This window comes from Pteropus medius, unplaced genomic scaffold (genome assembly GCF_902729225.1).
Source record: "Pteropus medius unplaced genomic scaffold, Ma_sr-lr_union100, whole genome shotgun sequence".
NCBI classification, from domain to species: domain Eukaryota; kingdom Metazoa; phylum Chordata; class Mammalia; order Chiroptera; family Pteropodidae; genus Pteropus; species Pteropus medius.
Window position 1 is genome coordinate 30,874,045 of NW_024354500.1, and position 20,431 is coordinate 30,894,475.

General features: G+C 39.1%; 2 protein-coding genes across 2 annotated transcripts in view; one reads left to right on the forward strand and one right to left on the reverse strand.

Moving 5' to 3' along the window:
* LRRC1 (leucine rich repeat containing 1) overlaps positions 1-9,971 on the reverse strand; it is a 116,079-nt gene extending 106,108 nt beyond the window's left edge. Inside the window, exon 1 of the mRNA XM_039853315.1 lies at positions 9,547-9,971. Coding sequence (XP_039709249.1) covers positions 9,547-9,705 — 159 coding nt within the window. The 5' untranslated portion in view covers positions 9,706-9,971. The remainder of the gene's footprint in view (positions 1-9,546) is intronic.
* A 140-nt stretch (positions 9,972-10,111) lies between these two features.
* KLHL31 (kelch like family member 31) overlaps positions 10,112-20,431 on the forward strand; it is a 121,311-nt gene continuing 110,991 nt past the window's right edge. Inside the window, exons 1-3 of the mRNA XM_039853314.1 lie at positions 10,112-10,715; positions 12,148-12,252; positions 17,314-17,480. The gene's annotated coding sequence lies outside the window, so the exon portion shown is untranslated. The remainder of the gene's footprint in view (positions 10,716-12,147; positions 12,253-17,313; positions 17,481-20,431) is intronic.

The following is a 20,431-nucleotide window of genomic DNA, read 5'->3' on the forward strand; positions in this document are numbered from 1 at the left end:
GGAAGGAAGGAAGGAAGGAAGAAAAAAGTGGTGAGCAAAAAAAGAAATGATAAGTCTGTAACTAAAGGCAGCTAATTGTTGCTGAAACACAAGGTACAAGTTGGACAGAAATAGGAAATAAGGTATAAGGGGCAGGCAGAGGACAAAAATGTTGCTAGGTTGTATCCTGCAGGTGTGAGATACCACTGTGGCAGGAAGTCATCCATCACCTCTGTGTTTTAGAACTCCAACCAAGTATTGAGAAAGGATTTGAAGGAGACAAGAATAAAGGAGTTTGGACCTCTACCACAAAGAAGTCAATAATAATAATAATGATCGAATTTTATTGGGTACTCTCTATATAACAGACACTGTTCCCAGCATTTTGTACATATTAACTCATTTAATTTTCATACACCTTCATGAGGTAGGGACTATTATTACCTTCTGTTTACAGTTGCAGAAACTGAGGCAAAGTGAGGCTGAGTTATTTCTCCAAGGTGTCACAACAAAGCAGTCAATCTCCTAACCATTAAATGTACTTTCTCTTTAAGTAAGAGATTCAGGCCTGAACCAACTCTTCAGCAAAAGGGATGGAGAAAAGGGGTGGATCTACACAGTCACCACACCAAGTTAATGCCCAAGCTTCATGTGCCCTCACATCCTGCTCCAGAAACATAACCAAGTCAGAGTGTGGGTGTCTGCTCCACTGCACAGCATCGTGTTGCCTCACACTCCCTTAATAGCCCATCTGAACCTCTTTACAGTGAAAACCAGAGTCCTGCTTTCTTGACACTCCAACGAGCCTACCCCAAGGGTCTGCAGCAACTCTTGGTTTGCAGACCCATGTGGCACTGAGCTGCATTAGAAATTCCATGATGCTAAACTCCTCTCCCCAACTAGAGTTTAGAATACTTGAAGGAAAGAACTAGATGCCAGACTTCAAAAGACCTGGAACAAATATCTGATTAACTGATAAAAGCCTATCTGAGGGCTTGTCCAGACCTATGGGAAAGAGTCACAGTCAAGAATAAAGGGATCAGAGATGGACCAGTCTCTAGGCCTAATATTTCAGCCTCCAAAAAGATTACAGGAGTTGGAGTCAGAAGTTGGAGATGTAACAGCCCACGTTTTTGGTTTGCTTTGATACGTCACTTTACCTCTCCAGATTTTCATTTTCTTAACTGTAAAGTGCGTGGATCTGTACAACCTCTAGGCTTCTACCCAAATCAGGTTTTTAAAAATCCAATAATCTAACAACATCTGTTAAAATCTGTAAAGTGTATACCCTTTCATCCAACAATTATTGAAGTTTATCTTAAAGAATCATTTACAAAAGTGTGCAAAATAATGTGTACCAGAATATGTAATCCAACATAGTTCATCACTGACAACATGAGAAACAATTTAAATGTCTAGCAATAGGAGAACAGTTTAATAAAGCAATTATGGTATATTCAATACAATGGAATACTGTAGTACCAGCATCAATGCTAAAATACATCTATACATACTGATATTAAAGATGTCCAGTACACAGTGTGAAGTAAAAAAAAGCAAGGGGCAAAGCAATCTATATAGTAAGGGTCCTCTTTTCATTTAAACAATAATATAAGATGGTGTGTGAAAGAAAATACCTATAAGGATATGTTCTAAACTTGTTAATGGCTGGTATCACTTCAAAAAGATCAAGGAAAATATCACTTTTTAAAAATTATTTGAATTATTTTAAGCATCCAACACAGAATACTCCTGTAATGAGGTAAAAACAAGGTCACATCACCATTCAAAGCCAGGCCAGTGGCACTAACAGGAGAAGGCTCGGGGGTCTCAGCATCTTCTCAATCAAGAATCTTCCAAATCAAGTCAAGCAGTCAGAATCCCGCTCACATCCTCAGAGGCTCAGAAAGGCTGCTTCTGGCCTTCACAGCTGTTCATCTGATTGGAGCTCCTTATTTTCACAAGTCAGCTGGCAGCCCCTCCCGATGATCTCTTCCCAAGAAGTGGATGTCGACTGTGGAAAGGAAGGTGACTAGCACAGTCAGGGCAGACAGAGCCCACTCCATCTGGCTGTACTATCCAGGAATCAGTCTGGAACATGCCACAATTAGGTGTAACAATTCCTTCTACCCACCACACAACAAATCCATTCCTTGTGGTTCTTGGAAGCAGAAATACCAAACTTGTTCCAACTGAGTCAACTTCTCTGGAATCTAGAAGTTATAGCCTTGATAAGGAAATTCTTCAAAACAGTGGTGAGCAAAAAAGATTTTTAAAAAAATATTCCATCTTACTTCTAGGAGTTCGAAGTATTTTACACGGCACACATACATTAGATCTTCTAAAATACCACATGCAATAGTAAATTACCATTCCTATCCACTAAATAACACCCAAGAGAAAGTAAATGGACATCCAGAAGCTTCTTCTATGCATTTACTTAGATCTGGCCCATGATCTCATCACCCCTCATAACTATCATATAAAGTAGAGGACAAACATTTCTAGCCTTGGGGTAGAGTTCTAAAATAAGCAAACTTTCTCTAGACTTCTGTGAGCAGAGAGAGAAGCGTGCAACACGCACTGACTGGATCCTCACCCAAAGGAGCCTGATGCCTGTTCCACGGTACTGCAAGACCATGCTTGGGATTTTTGTCATCATTGCTAAGAAATGTTTACATTGCTATTTCTGACCCTCTTGCATAAATATCAGCTATGCTTTACCCCCCAAATTTCGAGTTTGTGGTAAAGGGTCCTTTTTAAGGAAATCCCAAGTACCTACTTATCAGAGTGCAGAAGCTACGAACTCTGGCAGAGATAATGCACTAGAAGGTTGAAAGGAGGGGTGGTGATGTCCCTTCTCACTGGAAGGACCTGGAAAGAGAGGAAGGCAGGCTCATTTTGTTATTTTACCACCATGACTCAATTTTGTCAACCCTAGAAAAGTTTTACTAAGTGAATAGTTTTACTTTTTCTCAAAGACTTGATCTATTTATTTAAAAAGACATGCAAGCAGCAAGTTGACTTCCACGTTACTTGTGAATAACAAAAATGCTCTAAGTATCAGTCTTCTAAAGCATCAGCAGAGGACGATGAAACTGAAGTCCCTGATACAGTATATATAGAGTACACAATCATGTTCCCCTTAAAAACAAAACCCACAGGTTCTGTTTTTGCCAGTGTTACTGTGGTGCATTTTTATAAACTTAACGGCCACATTTATCTGAAACTCCAAATAAACAAACTTTTCCCATCCATAGCACATCTGGCTGTACATCTTTCCCCTGAGCCAATGCCTACAAATAAAACTTGCCATGTCTTAGAGAGCAGTTCACAAATTGAATGCAGACACACCCCAAAACTAAGAAAAACATGTCCACAAAAAGGAAGTAAATGCTTCATACTTAGTGTCCCACAAGAACTGATGAAATGCCTCAGATGGCACAACATGGAAGGTGGCACAGTAGAAAGAGCACTGGACCAGAAAACTCCTAGTGTGAACATCTTGGATGAAGCCAACCCCCATTCATTCCACAGGTGCTGTATCCTTTCCTCTGGCCTAGACCACCACAGCGGGTTCCTGACAGGTCTCCCTGACTTCACTCTCTACTCTGCCCCAGAATTATCTTTCTAAAACAGAGATCTAACTGCAATGAATCTCTAGGTACACACCATCCATGGGCCAACTCTGCCTACAAGACAGGACTTGACTCCTTAGTAAAACTCCCAGCCACTTTCATATCTCCTCATTCTAGCTACCTGGAAAGAACTAGTCTTAGAAACAGCGACATGCTTTTTCCCTCCTTTCAGTATAGTGTGAATGTCACCACCCCTAAAGCCTTCCCTCGGCTCCCCCAGAGAATGTGAAATGCCTCAAAGCTGTCACTGGGTTCTGTAGAGGCTCCCTCCTTAGCCTGTCACACTGCCGGGCCTCCTCCCACCAAGGTAGGCACCCAGGCGGTGAATGCATACAGGAAGCTGGAATACAATGCTCACTGCAGAACTGACCTTGACTAAGTTTCTTAAACAAGCCTCTTGAATAATTTTCTGAAACGTCTGTTTCTCCATTTGCAAAACTAATTACAATGGCTAAAGTGAACTGTTATTCAGTTTAAGGGAAATAATTTATGCAGAGTACTTAATACAATGTTTGGAGTTCAGTAAAATCTCAGTAAGTGATGGCTATTAAAATTATTATTAATATGCAGCAAATACTTATTAAATATTTCTTAATCAAAGAGATTAAGTTTACAACTTCTCCAGGTCTGTTTCCTCATTCGTAGAGTATAGGGAGGATAAAAGGGAATGGGGCAGGAGAAGTGGGTAGTTGTTCCCACACATAAAAGAACCAGATAAACAATTAAGTTCTAAACTGTAAAAGAACAACAGTATATCTGAGAAATGAGAACCGGATGCCTTAACTTGAGAAATGCATGGATCACCATTATAAAAAGAAAGTACTCTCTCCGACTCCCTCCTAAGCTTTGCCTTATTTTTATTTTAATGTTATTTAAGTATGTCCAAACATAATACTAGGTATGCCCTCTCTATGCTTAACTCTTATAAAAATATAAGATGAAGCAATTTCAAAATATGGTAAAAACCAATAAAAGAGAACTCATCATTAATTTAACATGACAGATGACAATGCAATTTTACAGACACTGCATGGCTGCTCACAATGTATTAAATACAACACTACCCTGGAGCAGGTTCCTTGCAATTCTGCATACCTATACCACCGTGGGCTCTGTGACCCCTTCAGCTATTCATCACTCCTCTCTAACAAAGTGTCATGAAACCTTTGTTCATGTGACTGCCAGCCATCATCTGACCCAAACGCATGATTTCTGCAGTAAGTCCACATCTGTTCTTCCCCCTTAGCTACAGTCTAAAGAGTGCTCAATGAAACATGGGCACTATTCATTTGTACAGTCATCTAGATATTACATAATTTATGATTTTTTAAATTATTATTTAAAAAAACATTAAAAATTTAATTCTGGTTTTAAAAAATAACTTACAAACTCCCTGAAAAATGTCTTCAAACTCCAGTCTAGAAACAATGTTTTATAATAAGTGTCCTGCCACAGTACCTAGAAAGATCTTGGACATCATAGACCTAACTCTAAGTGCACTAAGTGCTTTGCATGCATTATCTCTTTAATCGCCAGAATAATCCTGTAAAGTAGATACTACTATAACACGTGAGAAAACTAAGACTTGAAGAAAGTTTCCAATTGATGGAGCAGCATCTGAACTGATTCCAGCACCCCTGCTTTCTGCTCCTTCAAGACTAGCTCTTGGCAGAAAACCAGCAATGGACAGCAGGAATCCAGGTGGGAATGAGGGACTGAGAGAGGAAAGATGACATTTTAAAAGAAAAAAATGACAAGACTTAGAGACAAGATGAATGGAGAGAAGTCCGCGAACCTGTGAGACAGTAAGAATGGCTATTCCATCCTTCACAAATAGAACTGATGGAAGAGAAGGCAGTTCAGGAGACAAGACCTAGATTGAAAAAATAAAAGGAGGACTTATTCCAAATGGGGATGGATAGCCTCTAACAGAGATCATAACTGGAGAGGCTGAAATCACATTCATAGAAATTATGTTTACATGCATAAAAATATTCAAAAATATAAGGTGGTCAAAAATGTCCAGCACAGAAGAGCTAGAGAACAAAGACTGGCAAGGCAGGATCACTGAATCCTGACTTTGTGTCACTACTAACTTCAATAGATTGGAGTATAGTACCAATTAGACTATAGGGAGGGAATTACGATGGCTAAGAAACAGGAACAGTCCACCCATGACAACAGGTAAGGACTTATTCATGAAAAAAAACACGTGAGTACCCACTATGTACCAAATTCTGTCCTAGGTTCAGCCACAAACAAAACATTCCTCCCCAAACTGAGCTTATATGTTCTAGTTAGGAAGACAGACAAAGAAAAAGTAAGCAAGTATATAGTCTGGAGTTAGGTAGTGTTAAGTGCTCTAAGGGCTAGGAAAAAAAAAAAAGCAGGATATGAGAAAGGATGATGAGAAGGGGCAGGTATTTGAAATAAGGTCATCTGGCATTCATGGAAAGAATTCTAACTGAACTCTAAGAAGATGTGACAAGATGAAATCAATTTTTAAGTTATAAAGGCTTGAATGCATTCACTCAAAACATTTAATGCCTATCAGACTAGGCACTGTATTGGTGCTAGAGAAATGACAGTAAAATACATACATTTGAAAGTATTCGAGAATTAGTACACACCGAGGGGAAACTGATGATGCCAGACACACAGAGAAAATATAGAGGTGAAGGCAAGGATCTTGCAGAGGAAGACAAAACAACTTCACATCTTTACCTCTGTAGCCACTTCCAACTTGAATATTTTCTGACTATGTTAGAAAAGTATAGATGGGGAGCAGTGATATGCTAAAGGGAAGAGAAAGAAGCAGAGGAGGAAGATTTTTATCAGACTCAGCAACATTCATTCAACAGATAAACAGCTGTTGATTGAGCAGTACCTACTGGATGCCAGGCTGTTTTCACAAGAGTGAGCAAAAACAGGTGGGTACTTCGAGGAGGTTCAAGGCAGACTGTCTCTACTAATACATATCACAAAGGGGCTGAGTTGGGGGAGGTGGAGAGAGTAGGTGGATGGGAAAGGAATGATGAGACTATCATCCAACTGGAGCCACACTAAAGATGAGTGTTCTAAACCTTCCCTACAGAATAGCAGCATTGAGAAGCTATCACAAGGTGGAACCACTGCTGAGGATGGCTGGGGCAGGTTCAACAAAAGGTTAGAAGATTAGTTAAGTAACCATCAAGTTTGATAACTGTAGTGTCCACTCCACCACACAGTCACCACACCTGTGTTAAAGTCATCTGTCTCCCCCACAAAACTGTGACCAGCTCACAGGAATCACATATTCTTTAACCTCTATATTCCCGATGACTAGTAGATAACGGAGGGTCAATAAATGTTTGACTGAGGCCCAGTTTTAACAAGAGTAAAACAGAAGGGGTTTGATGGGTATGAGGCCAGATTCCCCCGAGGTTGGACAAAGCTGTCATGTAGTTGGTGGATACATGTGAAGGGGGTGACCAAGGACTATGTATCTAACTAGCTGGATAGCCCGAAAAAAGTCACTTCAATTCTGAATCTCATTTGTAAAATAAGGAAGTTGGAGGAAATCAGGGATTGTAGACTTTTCAGTGGACAAGGAGATGCTTTTTCATTATGCTGAAGCCTGGAGAGTGTATCTTTGCTGTTGAGGTAGGGAGTGCAGGATTCTCCTTTGTGCTTCCAAACAAATTACAGAGGGAACATACTAGTGGTGGAATGGCCACCACCAGAAGGACTTGGAAGTTTGTCAGCAAGAAGCCCACTGGTGATGTGAAGGGGTTGGAGGAGGGGGCAGGGACAGCAGAGAACAGTGCTAATGAGTTACACAGATCTGAGAGGTTAAACAAGGGATGACTCAAGGAAAGACTTTAACTGTGAATGAAATATAAGTGCTTTCAGAGGTGGTGGTTCGCATCTGGCTGGTACTCACCCAGGAACACAGATGCACAATAAGTCAAGGAGAAATAGATTTTACACCACCTCAAAATTATGAAACTAATCTAAGAGCTGTAAGAGAAATAATCACCCATAAATAAATACCTTTAGCCTTTGAAAAGCATGTTATTCCCTGTATTTACAGAGTGCTATCAGACTGTATTTTGAGCTTCTGAGAAGTTTCCATTTAGGCTCAGTAGAAATACCTGACATTTCCAAAACCCATAATTCCCAGACCAAGTTGAATTCCCCAACATTACAGGAAAATCCACAACCTTTGCAGAGGGAGTGAAAAGCCAATCCAGTAAAAGGAAATTTTCCAGTTCTACCAAAGAAAACAAACAAACAAAAACACCGCAAAGAGCACGGAAACATTTCTAGTTGAACAGTTTTCACTCAATCTTTAATAACTTCATTTTGAAGCCCTTAAAAAGTATTAAATTACATATTCCATATTTCTGGCGATAGCATCATCTAAAACTCATTACAACTTGAGGCAGTGAGATTATGACTTTTAAATCAAATTTAAGGAAGCTAAAGGCCAAGCAAAATCATGTGTTTGAAAATGCCTGCAAAATAATAAATGCCTGGGGGAACTAGAAGATGGTTTTTCTGCTTCTAAACTAAATAAAGCCTGAGGGGCTTTGCAAAGATCCTAGTGAGGATAATCCCCAGGATTACACAGAGCAAACCATCAAATCAATTCCACACGAACCAAGGAAAATTAATCCAAGAATAATAACAACACTTGAAATATTGAGAAAAACACACAGTTCTGCTTTTCAAAACACTGTCAGCGCTGGAGAACGTATGAGGACATTCTAAAAAGCCAGAACGTTAGACTAGTGTTTCTGTGACAAAGTCTTGGTTTTATGTTAACTAAAGAACAAGCAATTTATCTGCGTTCCAAGGCTCAGGCCTTCAGCCTTTCTACCCAACTCCCAGAAGCCTCCCTACTTCCTGCACACCTTTGGATTATTGAACATTGACTTCCTGCACACCCCGGGATTTGGGATACCTTCCTCTTTAAGATTAGTAAAGCTAAATTCTTGAAGCAAGCTGGAAGGTTAAAAGTTTGCAGTCCTCGATCCTCCATTAAAGCACAATCAGCAAGAGTCGCTTGACAAGTTCAGCCGCAGCATACTGATCAATTTACGTAAACAACTCTGAAAAGGTAACGCATCAGTGCTAGGGCAGAAGTCAGCAGGCTGAAATCGGCCGCTGCAGGAGAGATGGCTGCAAAGCTTGGCCCGCCGGGCAGAATCTCTGCTGACGTTCACCGCGGCTGATTCCACGCAACAAGTCCACTCTCGCAGGGCCGCAGCCGCGAGCACCTGGGCACATGCCCACAGCTCCCCAGGAGGGGTTCTCTTCCTGCAACCCCCCGCCCAACCTTGCGGCCGGTCCCGTGGCCAAGGTAGGCCAGCGCTCTTCCGAGCACCACTCACCAGCGATAAGGCCCAGAGCACATTCCTTGCAAGATGCCAAGATAATGCGGCTCACTTGCGCACTACCTCTCCGGGACCTGCCCTGGTCAAAGGGGAGACAGTGCCCAGATGGTGGTCGGGGAATGTAGGGTGAGGGAACTAGCCCCGGGAGCGGGATGCCGTGGTCGGTCCTTCTAGCAGGAAACAACTCAAGCTACCTGGCTCCTTACCTGCCCGGATACAAGTGCCAGGTGTTACTACCTAGACATGTATCTAAACTACTCATCAGCCCAGAATGTTTCCCCAAATCGCACAGGCTCTAGTGACTACCTGGAAAACATCAAGATGCTTTGCATAAAATGAAAAGAAACTTTTACCGAGGAAGGGGAGGAGGAGAAAGAAGCAGGTGAATGCAGGTAGAGGTGGTTCCTGCGGGACCTGCCGGCCCAGTCTGAAGATGGAAAACGGGACAAATGAGACGCAAGGGGACTAGAGAAAAGAGGAGAGAGGGCGAGGGCTGGCCAGAGTCGGCCGCGCTCCCCCAGGGCGGCGCTCAGGTGAGGCCGGACACTCACCTCCGGCAGCTCGCGGAGCTGGTTGGCGTCCAGCAGTAGCTCCTCAAGACTGCGGGCGTAGCGGAAGATCTCCTCCGGGACGTAGACCAGCGAGCAGTGGCGCTTGTCGATGGTCTCCACATGACGGTTGCACCGCCACAGGGGGATGCAGTGGAACATCGCCACCCCCGCCGCCGGGTCCCGAGCCGCGGAGACCCGGGCTCCGAGCCCGCTCCGCCCGGCGGCTCCGCTCCTCCCGCAGTCCACTCCGCGTTCGTTGCTTCCCGTGCTCACTGGCTCCTCGCGCAGAGCTTCGCGGTCCCAAACACTCCCAGGAACCTCGGGCGGGAGCCGCAGCCTCGTCCCAGAGCCCCCGCCCGCCAGTCGGTGCGCCCCGTCCCACCCTGCAGTCTAGCCGCCGCCGCTGCTGCTACTACCGCGCAGAGCTTCCTACTCGCTGCCGCCGCGCGACTGAGCATGCGCGTCAGTGGGCGTGCGCCGAGGGCGTTTCCCGGCAGGGGGCTGCTCCGCTCCGGGTTTTCCCAGCGACCTGGATCGGGAGAGGGTCTAGGAACCTGCGGGCCCGGTGCTCAACTGTCCCCCAACTCGGACTGGAACTTAACGAGCGCCAGTCCCTCTGAAGAAGTCAGACTCTGAAGGAGACTAGTGCAAAGATGAGCGGGGAGTAGGGGGAGGAGAAGACAGTCTGAGGGGAGCAGAACAACTTTGATTTTAAGTTTTACTCAACTCGCTCTCTTCTCTTTGCTCCCCTTCCCCAGCACAACTTTCTCTTCCGGGGTCAGGCAGGACTGCCCCAAAGCGTACCTTGCGCGCAGGGAGCACCCCGACCTACGGAATGCGCCGTGCTTTGCGGGGATGGGGGGTAGGGGGGTGGTCTCCACCGCCTTTGCTGCTGCTTTGTTGATCGCTTGTGTGCTCGCTGTTCACAGAAGTTCCAGAAGTGTGAGCCCTGCACAGCGGCCCGGCCCTTGCCGTGCCTTCTGGCCCGCGAGCACCGCCTGCAGGCTCTGTAACCTGGGAACACGTCTTCAGTTACCATTGTTTATAAACGTAGTAAGAGGTAGTCTCCTTCCCATGCCACCAAAAGCATAGGGGGTATAGTCTGCGAGATTCTCATAGATATGGATGCACCCCATCAGGAGCCCAAATGTAAAAATGAGCTGGCAAAGGTGAGTTTCTGAGCCTGTTCCTCCTGGCCAGATATTTGGCCCCCGACGACCAGTCTGGGCTGGTGTGGAGGGATAAGTAGGGGAGGTGGGGCAGGTCGCCTGGACTGCCTAGTGAGCATCTTCCTTCCAGCTCCTGTTGTCTGCATCCCAGTGAGGATGGATCTGAGTACCACTGCCTTGTCCTTTTCATTTCTGCTCCAGCATTATCACATTAACTCTTTAAATCCAGGCAATCCCTAGACTATGTTCTTTGCCTTACCCACTTCACTCTCTCTCTTGACCTGGTTTGATCCCTACATTCTAAGGAAAGGCTATCCAGACTTTGAACCTTAGCCACCCTTCTTCATTCTTGCATTCCAGGACCCCATATCATGCTACCGTAAGTGGTAAACTGTGGTTCCTGACTGAGATACTGAATCTGCTATGGTAAACAAGTCACTGTCTTTACAAGTTTTCCAACTGCTTTAAAAATAATAATAAAAATAAAGAAGTCCTAGCTCCCTCATCTTAATCTTCTATTGACTTACAGGGATTGTCACACAAGATTTTTTAATAAACACCAAATGTGTTTTAAAGACGTAGCTGGTCTTTCTAAAAAATTCAAACCTCAGTAAGTAGTCCCTGTGGGCCTGTCCATGGTGCTTACACTTCCTTGTGTTACAATTATTTTTAAATCACCTTAATCTCAAGGAAACTGTCACCTCTTGGACAACAGGAACTGTCTCACTTGCTTTGTAGATCCCTGCAACAGTGCCATATGCACACTCAATGGTCAGCAAACATGTTTACTCTGTGGGAAGTCGGTGGCAGAATTCTTGACTTTCTTTGTTTCCAAGGATCTGCCAAGAATCTGAAACATTAGTCTGGTAAGAGAGAAAAAATGAAAATAACCTTAACTGGAAAATATGGAACCAATTCTTTACCCTCTTGAAGAATTTTAGGGTTTCCTTGTTGATGTAATTTCTAGTTTCTTTCCTACATACAAATGAGTGACACTCGATATAAGCAAAATTTAAAAGATCATCTAAATCAAGTTCTTTTTGAGTAGTGCAATATATTATTTTCAGTGTAAACAATTTTTTACAGCCTTTAGGGTTAGAGAGGTCTGGCTTTAAACTTTGGGTCTGCCACCTAATGGCTTTGTAGAATTGGACAGATTGCTTAACTTTTACCTTAATTTCTACCCCTAGGTATTTACAAACCTCAATTTCATCATCTCAAATGAGAACAATGGTCCATGGGTTATCAGGATTAAATGGGATGGTGTAAGTAAAGTGCTTAGGAGAGTTTCAGGCACACATCGGTTCAGTCAATGAATATTCACTGTGCACTGTGTCAGCCAGCCTTCTCGATGGCCCCCAACAATTCCTGTCTCCTGATTAGTCTATAATCAACTTCTATCTTTATCTCCCTCCAATCACTCACTTTGGAGAAACCAGCTGCTGTTGAGAAGCCCAATGGAGATGACCACATGGCAAGGAATTGAGGACTGCCAACAATAGCCAGCAAGGAACTGAGACCTCTTGCCAATAGTCATGTGAGTGAATAATCTTGGAAGTCAATCTTTTAGCCCTAGACAACCCTTCAAATGACTGTAACACCAGCCAATAGCTTAACAGCAATCTCATAATAGACCTTGACACAGAACCACTGAACTAAGTAAGCTGCTCCTGGATTCCTAACCCTCAGAAATTGTGTGAAACAATGAATGTTTGTTATTTTAAGCTGCTAAGATTTGGGGCTATTTATAATAAGCAACAGATAACTAATAAATGTGCACACTGTATACCATGCATTGTGCTAGATACAGGAAACCAAATAGGTCTTGACCTCGCAAAATTTACACTCTTAAGTTAGGAGAATGATAAATGTTTAATTAATGTTGTTCTACCATTAATTCTTTGAGCATGATTGTTGTCATTAATAGCGAAAGTCCAAAGTGATAGCTCTTAAGAAAGGGGCCAAATGGGGGTTCAGAGATTTGAGCATGTGAATTTTAAAGTGAGGCACCACTAAAGATAAAAAGATTGACAGTCTGAAGTATCACTGAAGATATGGAGAAACTGAAACTTATGCATTGCTAGTGGGAGTATAAAATGGTAAAACTACTTTTGGAATACAGTTTGGAAATTTTTATAAGCATATACCTACCCTAATGATCAAGCCATTCTACCCCTAGGTATTTAAACACACACACACACACACACACACACACACACACACAGAAAAAATATGTCTGTACAAAGGCTTGTTTATAAATGTTGATAACAATTTTGTTACTAATAGCTAAAAACTGGAAACAATCAAATAGTTATCAAAAGATGAATGAATAAACAAAATGTATTATATCTAAACAATGGAATAACAACAATAAAAAGGAACAAACTACTAATACATATAATAATGAGGATGAGTCTCAGACACATGCTGAGCAAAAGAGGCCAGACACAAAAGAATACATACTATGTGATTCCATTTTTCTGTCTGTCTGTTACTGTCCGTCTGTCTGTCTATATAGTTTAGAAAATGCAAACCAATACAACATAAATCAGTGGGTACCTACAGCCATGGGTTGGGAGGAAATGGGGAAAAGATTAATGGGAAAAAGCATGAGGGAACTTTTTGGAGTATTAGAAATACTCTATATCTTTATTGTGGTGGTTATATGGGTATATATATTTATTAAAGTTATCAAACTGTACACTCAAAATAAGAACCTTTTATTATATAAAATTTATACATCAATAAAATTAATTTTAAAAGTTAACAAATGGTAGATAGGTAAATGTATCCAATAGGCAGTCATAAATTACTTCTAAGGCTAGGCCATGATGTGTTATGTATTTGTTGAATGCCTACTAAATGCCAGGCACTGGGTTCACCTGCTAGAGAGACAAAAAGGAAATATACAAAGCTTTCGGTCTTACTGGAAGACAGGCAGTTATCAAGGAAATTGTAACAGTCATAGTACTATTTTTTCTTAATCTAGAGAGGCTGATCTCTTTTGTCCCATAGTCACTTGAGTCAATCAGGCAATGCTGGATACTAGAAAGAAATTTGCATAAGAATCCCAAACCCCTCTGGGAGAGGAAGTACTCAGACCCCAGTCTCAGCTTCTCCAAACTTCAATTCAGTGATATTTTCTAGAGATTACGTATCCAACTCTAAGGGAAGGACACCCAAACCATTCAAGAAACTTGAGAGCCTACACAAAATCTTATGGGTAAATTAGTTTAGAATTCAACAACCTTTATAATTAGAACCAAAGTCACAACCTTAAAATACCTCTGATTTCTTGTTACTATTAAATTAAAATTCTATCCTTCATCCCTTGTTTTTTATTTGGAATTTTTAGCCCATATACATTTTATATAATTATTGATATGGTCAAATTAAGTCTATAATTTTATCATTTGTTTTCTGTTTGTACCTCTGATTTTTGTTCCTCTGTTCTTCCTTTCTCACATTCTTTTGAGTAAATCAACATATTTTATAATCCCATTTTGTCTATTGGCTAGCTGTAGTTGTTGTTCTAGGGATTACAATATGCATACTTAAAATTCCAGTTTATTTAGGGTAAATATATTCATTAATGTAAAACATAAGACCCTTATAATTATCTAGGATCATTTGCCACCTCTCTGGTCCTTTATTTTATAGTTTTCATATGTATTACATTTCCATATGTTATAATCTCCACAACATTTTATATTTTTTCTCTAAACATTCATATGTATTTTAAAGAAATAAGGAAAAAATAGTCATTTATATTTACTCACATGTTTATTATTTCCAGTATTCTTCATTCTTACCTGATTTCATTTCTCTTTACCTTTCAGTGAAGATCTGTTGGCAACAATTCTCTTAGTTTAATCTGAAGTGTCTTTATTTCATCTTAATTCTTTAAGGACATTTTCAGTGGATATAGAAATCTAGGTTAATAATATTTTCTTTTAGCACTCTAAAAATGATCCATATTTTTCTGATTTTCATTGTTTCTTATGAGAAATCAGCAATATTTCACATTGGTGCTAACTTGTATGTAATGTGTCATTTTTTTTCTGTCTTTCAAGATTTTCTCTTTATCTTTGGTTTTTAGCAATTTGATTAATATATGTCTGTATCTAGATTGGAATTTACTGAATCTTGACTCTAAAAACTTATAACTTTCACTAAATTTAGGATATTTTCGGCCATTGATTCCTCAAATTTTTTTGCCCCGTTTTCCCTTTTTCCCTTTTGATACACAATTTTACAGATGTTACACTTTTTGGTATTGCCCACCTATACTTGAGATTCTACTTCTCCCCGTACCCCCACTGTTTGCTTCTCTCTTTTCTTCAGATTGAATGATATATATTGATCTAGATTCAAGTTTACTGGTTTTTTCTTCTATCATCTCAAGCTACTATTAAGCCCATATGAAATACAACTTTAGATAATGTATTTTTTAGCTATAAAATTTCCATTTGGTTCTCTTTTTTTATGTAGTTTCTATTTCTCTGTTAAGATTTCCTATTTATTTATTTATTAAGTATATGTTCCTTTACATACCCAGTAATAGTTATAGTAGCTCTTTTAAACTCCTGTATGCTAATTCCAGCACCTGAGTCATCTCAGAGTTAGTCCCCTTGATTGCCTATTCTTTTAAGTATGGGTCACATTTTCCTGTGTCTTCACATGTCTAATAATTTTGAATTGTATCTTGGATGATATTATGAATGATAAAGTTTCTGGTTTCTATTATATAGCTCCAAAGAGTATCAATTTTTTGTTTCGTTTTAGCACACAGTCAGCTTGGATGAAAACCAGCTCTTAACTATTATGCCTTAGTCCATTCAGGCTGCTAATAACAAAAATACCATATACTGAGTGATTTACAAGCAACTGAAATTTATTTCTCACAGTTCTGGAGGCTGGAAGTATAAGATGAAGTCACTAATCGATTTGGTGTCAGGTGAGAACTTGCCTCCTGATTCATAGATGATGGTCTTTTCAGTGTGTCCTCATATATTAAAAGGGGACAAGAGAGCTCTTTGGGGTCTCTTTTATGAGGGCGCCAATCCCATACATGAAGTTTGTACCCTCATGACTTAATCACTTTCCAAAGGCTCTACCTCCAGATACCATTACATTGGAGATTACATTTAAATATATAAGCTGGGAGGTGTGGCACAAATATGGAGTCCATAGCATCTTATTTCCTCTGTAATAGGTGGCAGCTGAAATTTCGTTTTCGGTTATTCTTTACTGAGCTGCTTGGAAGATGAACTACTATTCATAATTAAGTGGTCAGAGATATGGATGAAGTTTATATGCAGAATTTGGAACTTCTACTCTCACTCAATCCCTTCTAAAGTTTCCCCCTCTTACTTTCCAGCTACCACGGTCACCCCAATCACCGGTGGTTCCTCAAGCCAGTCAGACTGCTCTAAACATTAGCTGGTTAATTTCTACATTAAATTTTATCCGTTCTATATAGTGGCTATGCTTGTCAAAGCCACAAAAACTGAAATTTACCCACCATTATTCCCTCCTCCCAAGCATAGACTCCCTTCAGTTTCTCCTTGCTTTTGGTCACTCTCTGATACCTTCATATAATTGTTGTTTTGTCATCATTGTTATCTGTGGGAAGGTTGATATGATAGTAACTACTCAACCATTAGTGAAAGAAAAAACACTATTCCCTGCCTTTTATTAATTATAATCACTTATTTATTCAGCTTCACAAATTGTAATAGTATGTGAGCAATCCAAAATTTCATATTACAAAGATTTCAATCTACTCCTTCATTCAGAGAAGTTACAAATGAGCAATCTGAGTTTTATCTGCTTTTCCATTTTTCTCAGTCTCCTAATAAATGTGTGAATGATGATTCAAATATTGAACAACATTTTGCCTTTGTGGAAATGAGCTAAACAGATCACTTATGTGGGGGTGGTATAAAGAATTAATAATCTAGCATTGAATTTTTGCATCTGCTACTACTAGGGATGAGATCTTGGATGAAGCATATTAATTCCAATATTCATTTTCTTTATTTCTACAAAAGAATTGAAACATATCACTCTCAAAAAGCTGTAGAAAAAATTGTGGGTTAATGTAGTGGAAAGATCTTTCTGTACTGCAGAAAACTACACATTAGGCATTAGACATTGTCAATATTCCTTTCTGTTACCAGCCAGAAGAAGCCTACCATTTGAGTGCTTTGTTTGTATAAACTATATAAATAATTAGATTGGTAGAAATGAGACTGTAAAGTATTTGAACTTTATAATAAGAGATTGTACTAGAGGGGCCCAGCCAAAACTGCACCTGCCACTGAACCCATCTTTTTCCAGGCCTCTACCTTTGCTTTACACTCTCTTTCTCCAATGAAACAGAAACATGTGGAGTCAAGCCCAGAGGTGGCTCACAAGCAGTTTTTTCTCGGGTTATAGCAATGCTTTACATTGTATAATGGTTTATAGTTTAAAAGAGCCATGAACATACATCTTAATTGATCAAAATGTGTTTTTAGTCATTTAAAGAAACAGATGCTTCATTTATTTAAGATCATATAGACCAGCTTTTTCTTATAACTTTCTTATTTTATAGTTATGCTTCCTATAATATGAATTAAATCAATACGAACACTTAGTCTTCACTGAAGTCCAAGACCTACTTCCTGAAAATAAGAGAAAAGGATATCAATAAGCAGAACTGTGCTCCATCTAATGAGCAGCACCATCCAGACATTTCAAGTACTACTACTACTAATAAAAGTATGTTGATCAGTTAACTAAAATAAGCCTAGAAGATATCATGATTCTCCAGTAAAGTTTGCAAACTAGATTGGAAAAATAACACCTTTAAAACCTTCGGTACAAACTAGATTGGAAAAATAACACCTTTAAAACCTTGTCAGAATAAAATGTGAAGTTATTGAAAAAAAGTTTTTATTTAAAAAAATTCATCTTTATTGAGGTGTAATGGACATATAAAATTAAAAGGTGTTTAAAACATACATCATGGTGATTACACCCAGTTTGTTGAGAGAGGTTTTGTAATAAATAAATGTCGAATTTTGTCAAATGCTTTTTTCTGCACCTATTGAGATTTATCATATGATTTTTTCTTCATTTTGTTAATGTGATATATCACATTGATTGATATGCAGATATTCAACCGTCCTTGCATCACTGGAGTATATCCTACTCAATTATGGTGTATAATCCTTTTAAAGTATTATTGAATTTGGTTTGATAATATTTTGTTGAGGGTTTTTACATCTGTGTTCACCAAAGATATGTAATTTTTTTTTTTCTTGTGGTGTCCCTTCTGGTTTTGGTATCAGGGTAATGCCAGCTTCATAAAATGAGTCTGGAAGTGTTCCATCTTCTTCTATTTGTTTGTTTGTTTGTTTGTTTGTTTGTTTGTTTGTTTGAGAGAGTTTGTAAAGGACTGGTATTCTTTTTAAATGTTTGGTGGAATTCACCAGTGAAGCCACCTAGTCCTGGACTTTTGTTTATTGAGAGGTTTTGAATACTGGTTCAATTTTCTTACTAGTAATTGGTCTCTTCAGACATTCCATTTCTTCATGATTCAGTCTTGGTAGGTTGTATGTTCCTAGGAATTTATCCATTTCTTTTAGGTTATCCAATCTTTTGACCTGTAATTGTTTATAGCAATCTCTTATGATCCTTTTTATTTCTGTGGTATCAGTTGTAGTGTCTCCTTTTTCATTTATAATTTTGAGTCCTCTCTCTTTTTTTGGTAAGTCTAGCTAAAGGAATGTCTATCTTTTTTTTTTTTTTTCAGAAAGCCAGCTCTTACTTTCATTCATCTTTTCTGCTGTGTTTTTAGTTTCCATTTCTTTTATTTCTGCTCTGATCTTTGTTATTTCCTGTCTTCTAACTTTGGACCTCATTTTTCTTCTTTTTCTAGCTCCTTTAGGTGTAAAGGTAGGTTTTTTATTTGAGATCGTTTTAATTACTTGTCAGTATTTATTACTATGAATTTCCGTCATAGAATTGCTTTTGCTGTATCCCATATTTTTTGGTATGCTGTATGTCTATTTTCATTTGTCTCAAGTAATTTTTAAATTTTCTTTCGATTTCTTCTTTGACCCATTATATGTTTAGTAGCATGTTTAATATGCACATATTTGTGAATTTTCCAGTTATCTTTTTCTAATTGTTTCTAATTTCACATCATTATGGTTGGAAAAGATACTGCTTTGATTTCCGTCTTCTTAAATTTATTAAGATTTGTTTCGTAGCCTAACAGATGATGAAAACTGGAGAATATTGTTTGCTTGACAAGAATGTGTATTCCGATGCTGTTGGATAGAATGTTCTCTAAATGTCTGTTAGTCTGTCTGATCTAACATATAGTTTAAATCCAGTGTTTCCTTACTGATTGTCTGGATGATTTATCCATTGTTAAATATATTGAAGTACCCTATTATTGTGTTGCTATTTCTCCCATTAGGTATGTTAGTATTTGCTTTATATATTTAGGTGCTCTCATGTTGCATGCATAAATATTTGTAAACATTATGTCATCTTGTTGGATTGATCTTTTTATCATTGTATAATGACCTTGTTTTTCTCTCATTACGGTCTTTGGCTTAAAGTCTATTTTGGTCTATTTTGTCTGATATAAGTATTGCTACCCCTGTGTTTTTGGTTTCCATTTGCATTGAATGTCTTTGTTCATTTTTTCATTTTCAGTCTGTATGTGTCCTTAAAGCTGATGTGAGTCTCTTGTAGGCAGCATATTTTGGGTCTTACTTTCTAATCCACACAGCCACTTTATGTCTTTGATTAGGTAATTTAGTTCATTTACATTTAAAGTAATTATTTATAGGTATGGACTTACTGTTGCCACTTTGTTAATTGTTATCTAGCTGTTTTGTAATTTCTTTGCTCCTTTTCTCTTCTTTTGCTCTTTTCCGTTATGATTTGATGGTTTTCTATGGTGTTATAGATTCCTTTCTCTTTACTTTTGGTGTAACTACTATAGGTTTTTGCTTTTCGATTACCATGAGGCTTACATAAAATGTAACAGTCTATTTTTAGCTGATAACAGCTCAAATGTGAACATATTCTAAAGCATATTTTTACTCTCTACCCCCCACATTTTTTGTCTTCGATGTCACAATGTACATCTTTTTATCTTCTGTATTCTTTAATGAATTATTATAGTTACAGTTATTTTAATACGTTTTTCTTTTAGCCTTCACCCCGGATGTATAAGTGGTTAACTACTTCCTTACAACATTAGATTATTCTGAATTTAACTATATATTTACCTTTACCAATAAGATTTATACTTTTATATGTTTTCCTGTTATTAATTAGTGCTTTTTCTTTCAGCTTAATTAGTCATTTTAACATTTCTTGTAAAGCTGGTCTAATGGTGATGTACTCCTTCAGCTTATGCTTATCTAGAAAATTCTTTATCTCTTCTTCACGTCTAAAGGACAGCTTTGCCAGGCAGAGTATTCTTGATTGGCAGCTTTTTTTCCCCCAGCATTTAGAACATATCGTACCACTATTTTCTGGCCTACAAAGTTTCTGCTGAAAATTTTGATGCCAGTCTTATGAGGATTCCCTTGTAAATAACAAGTTATTTTTCTCTTGCTGTTTTTAATAGTTTTTTCCTTGTCTTTAACATTTGACAATTTAATTACAGTTGACTCTTGAACAACATGGCTTTGAACTGTGTGGGT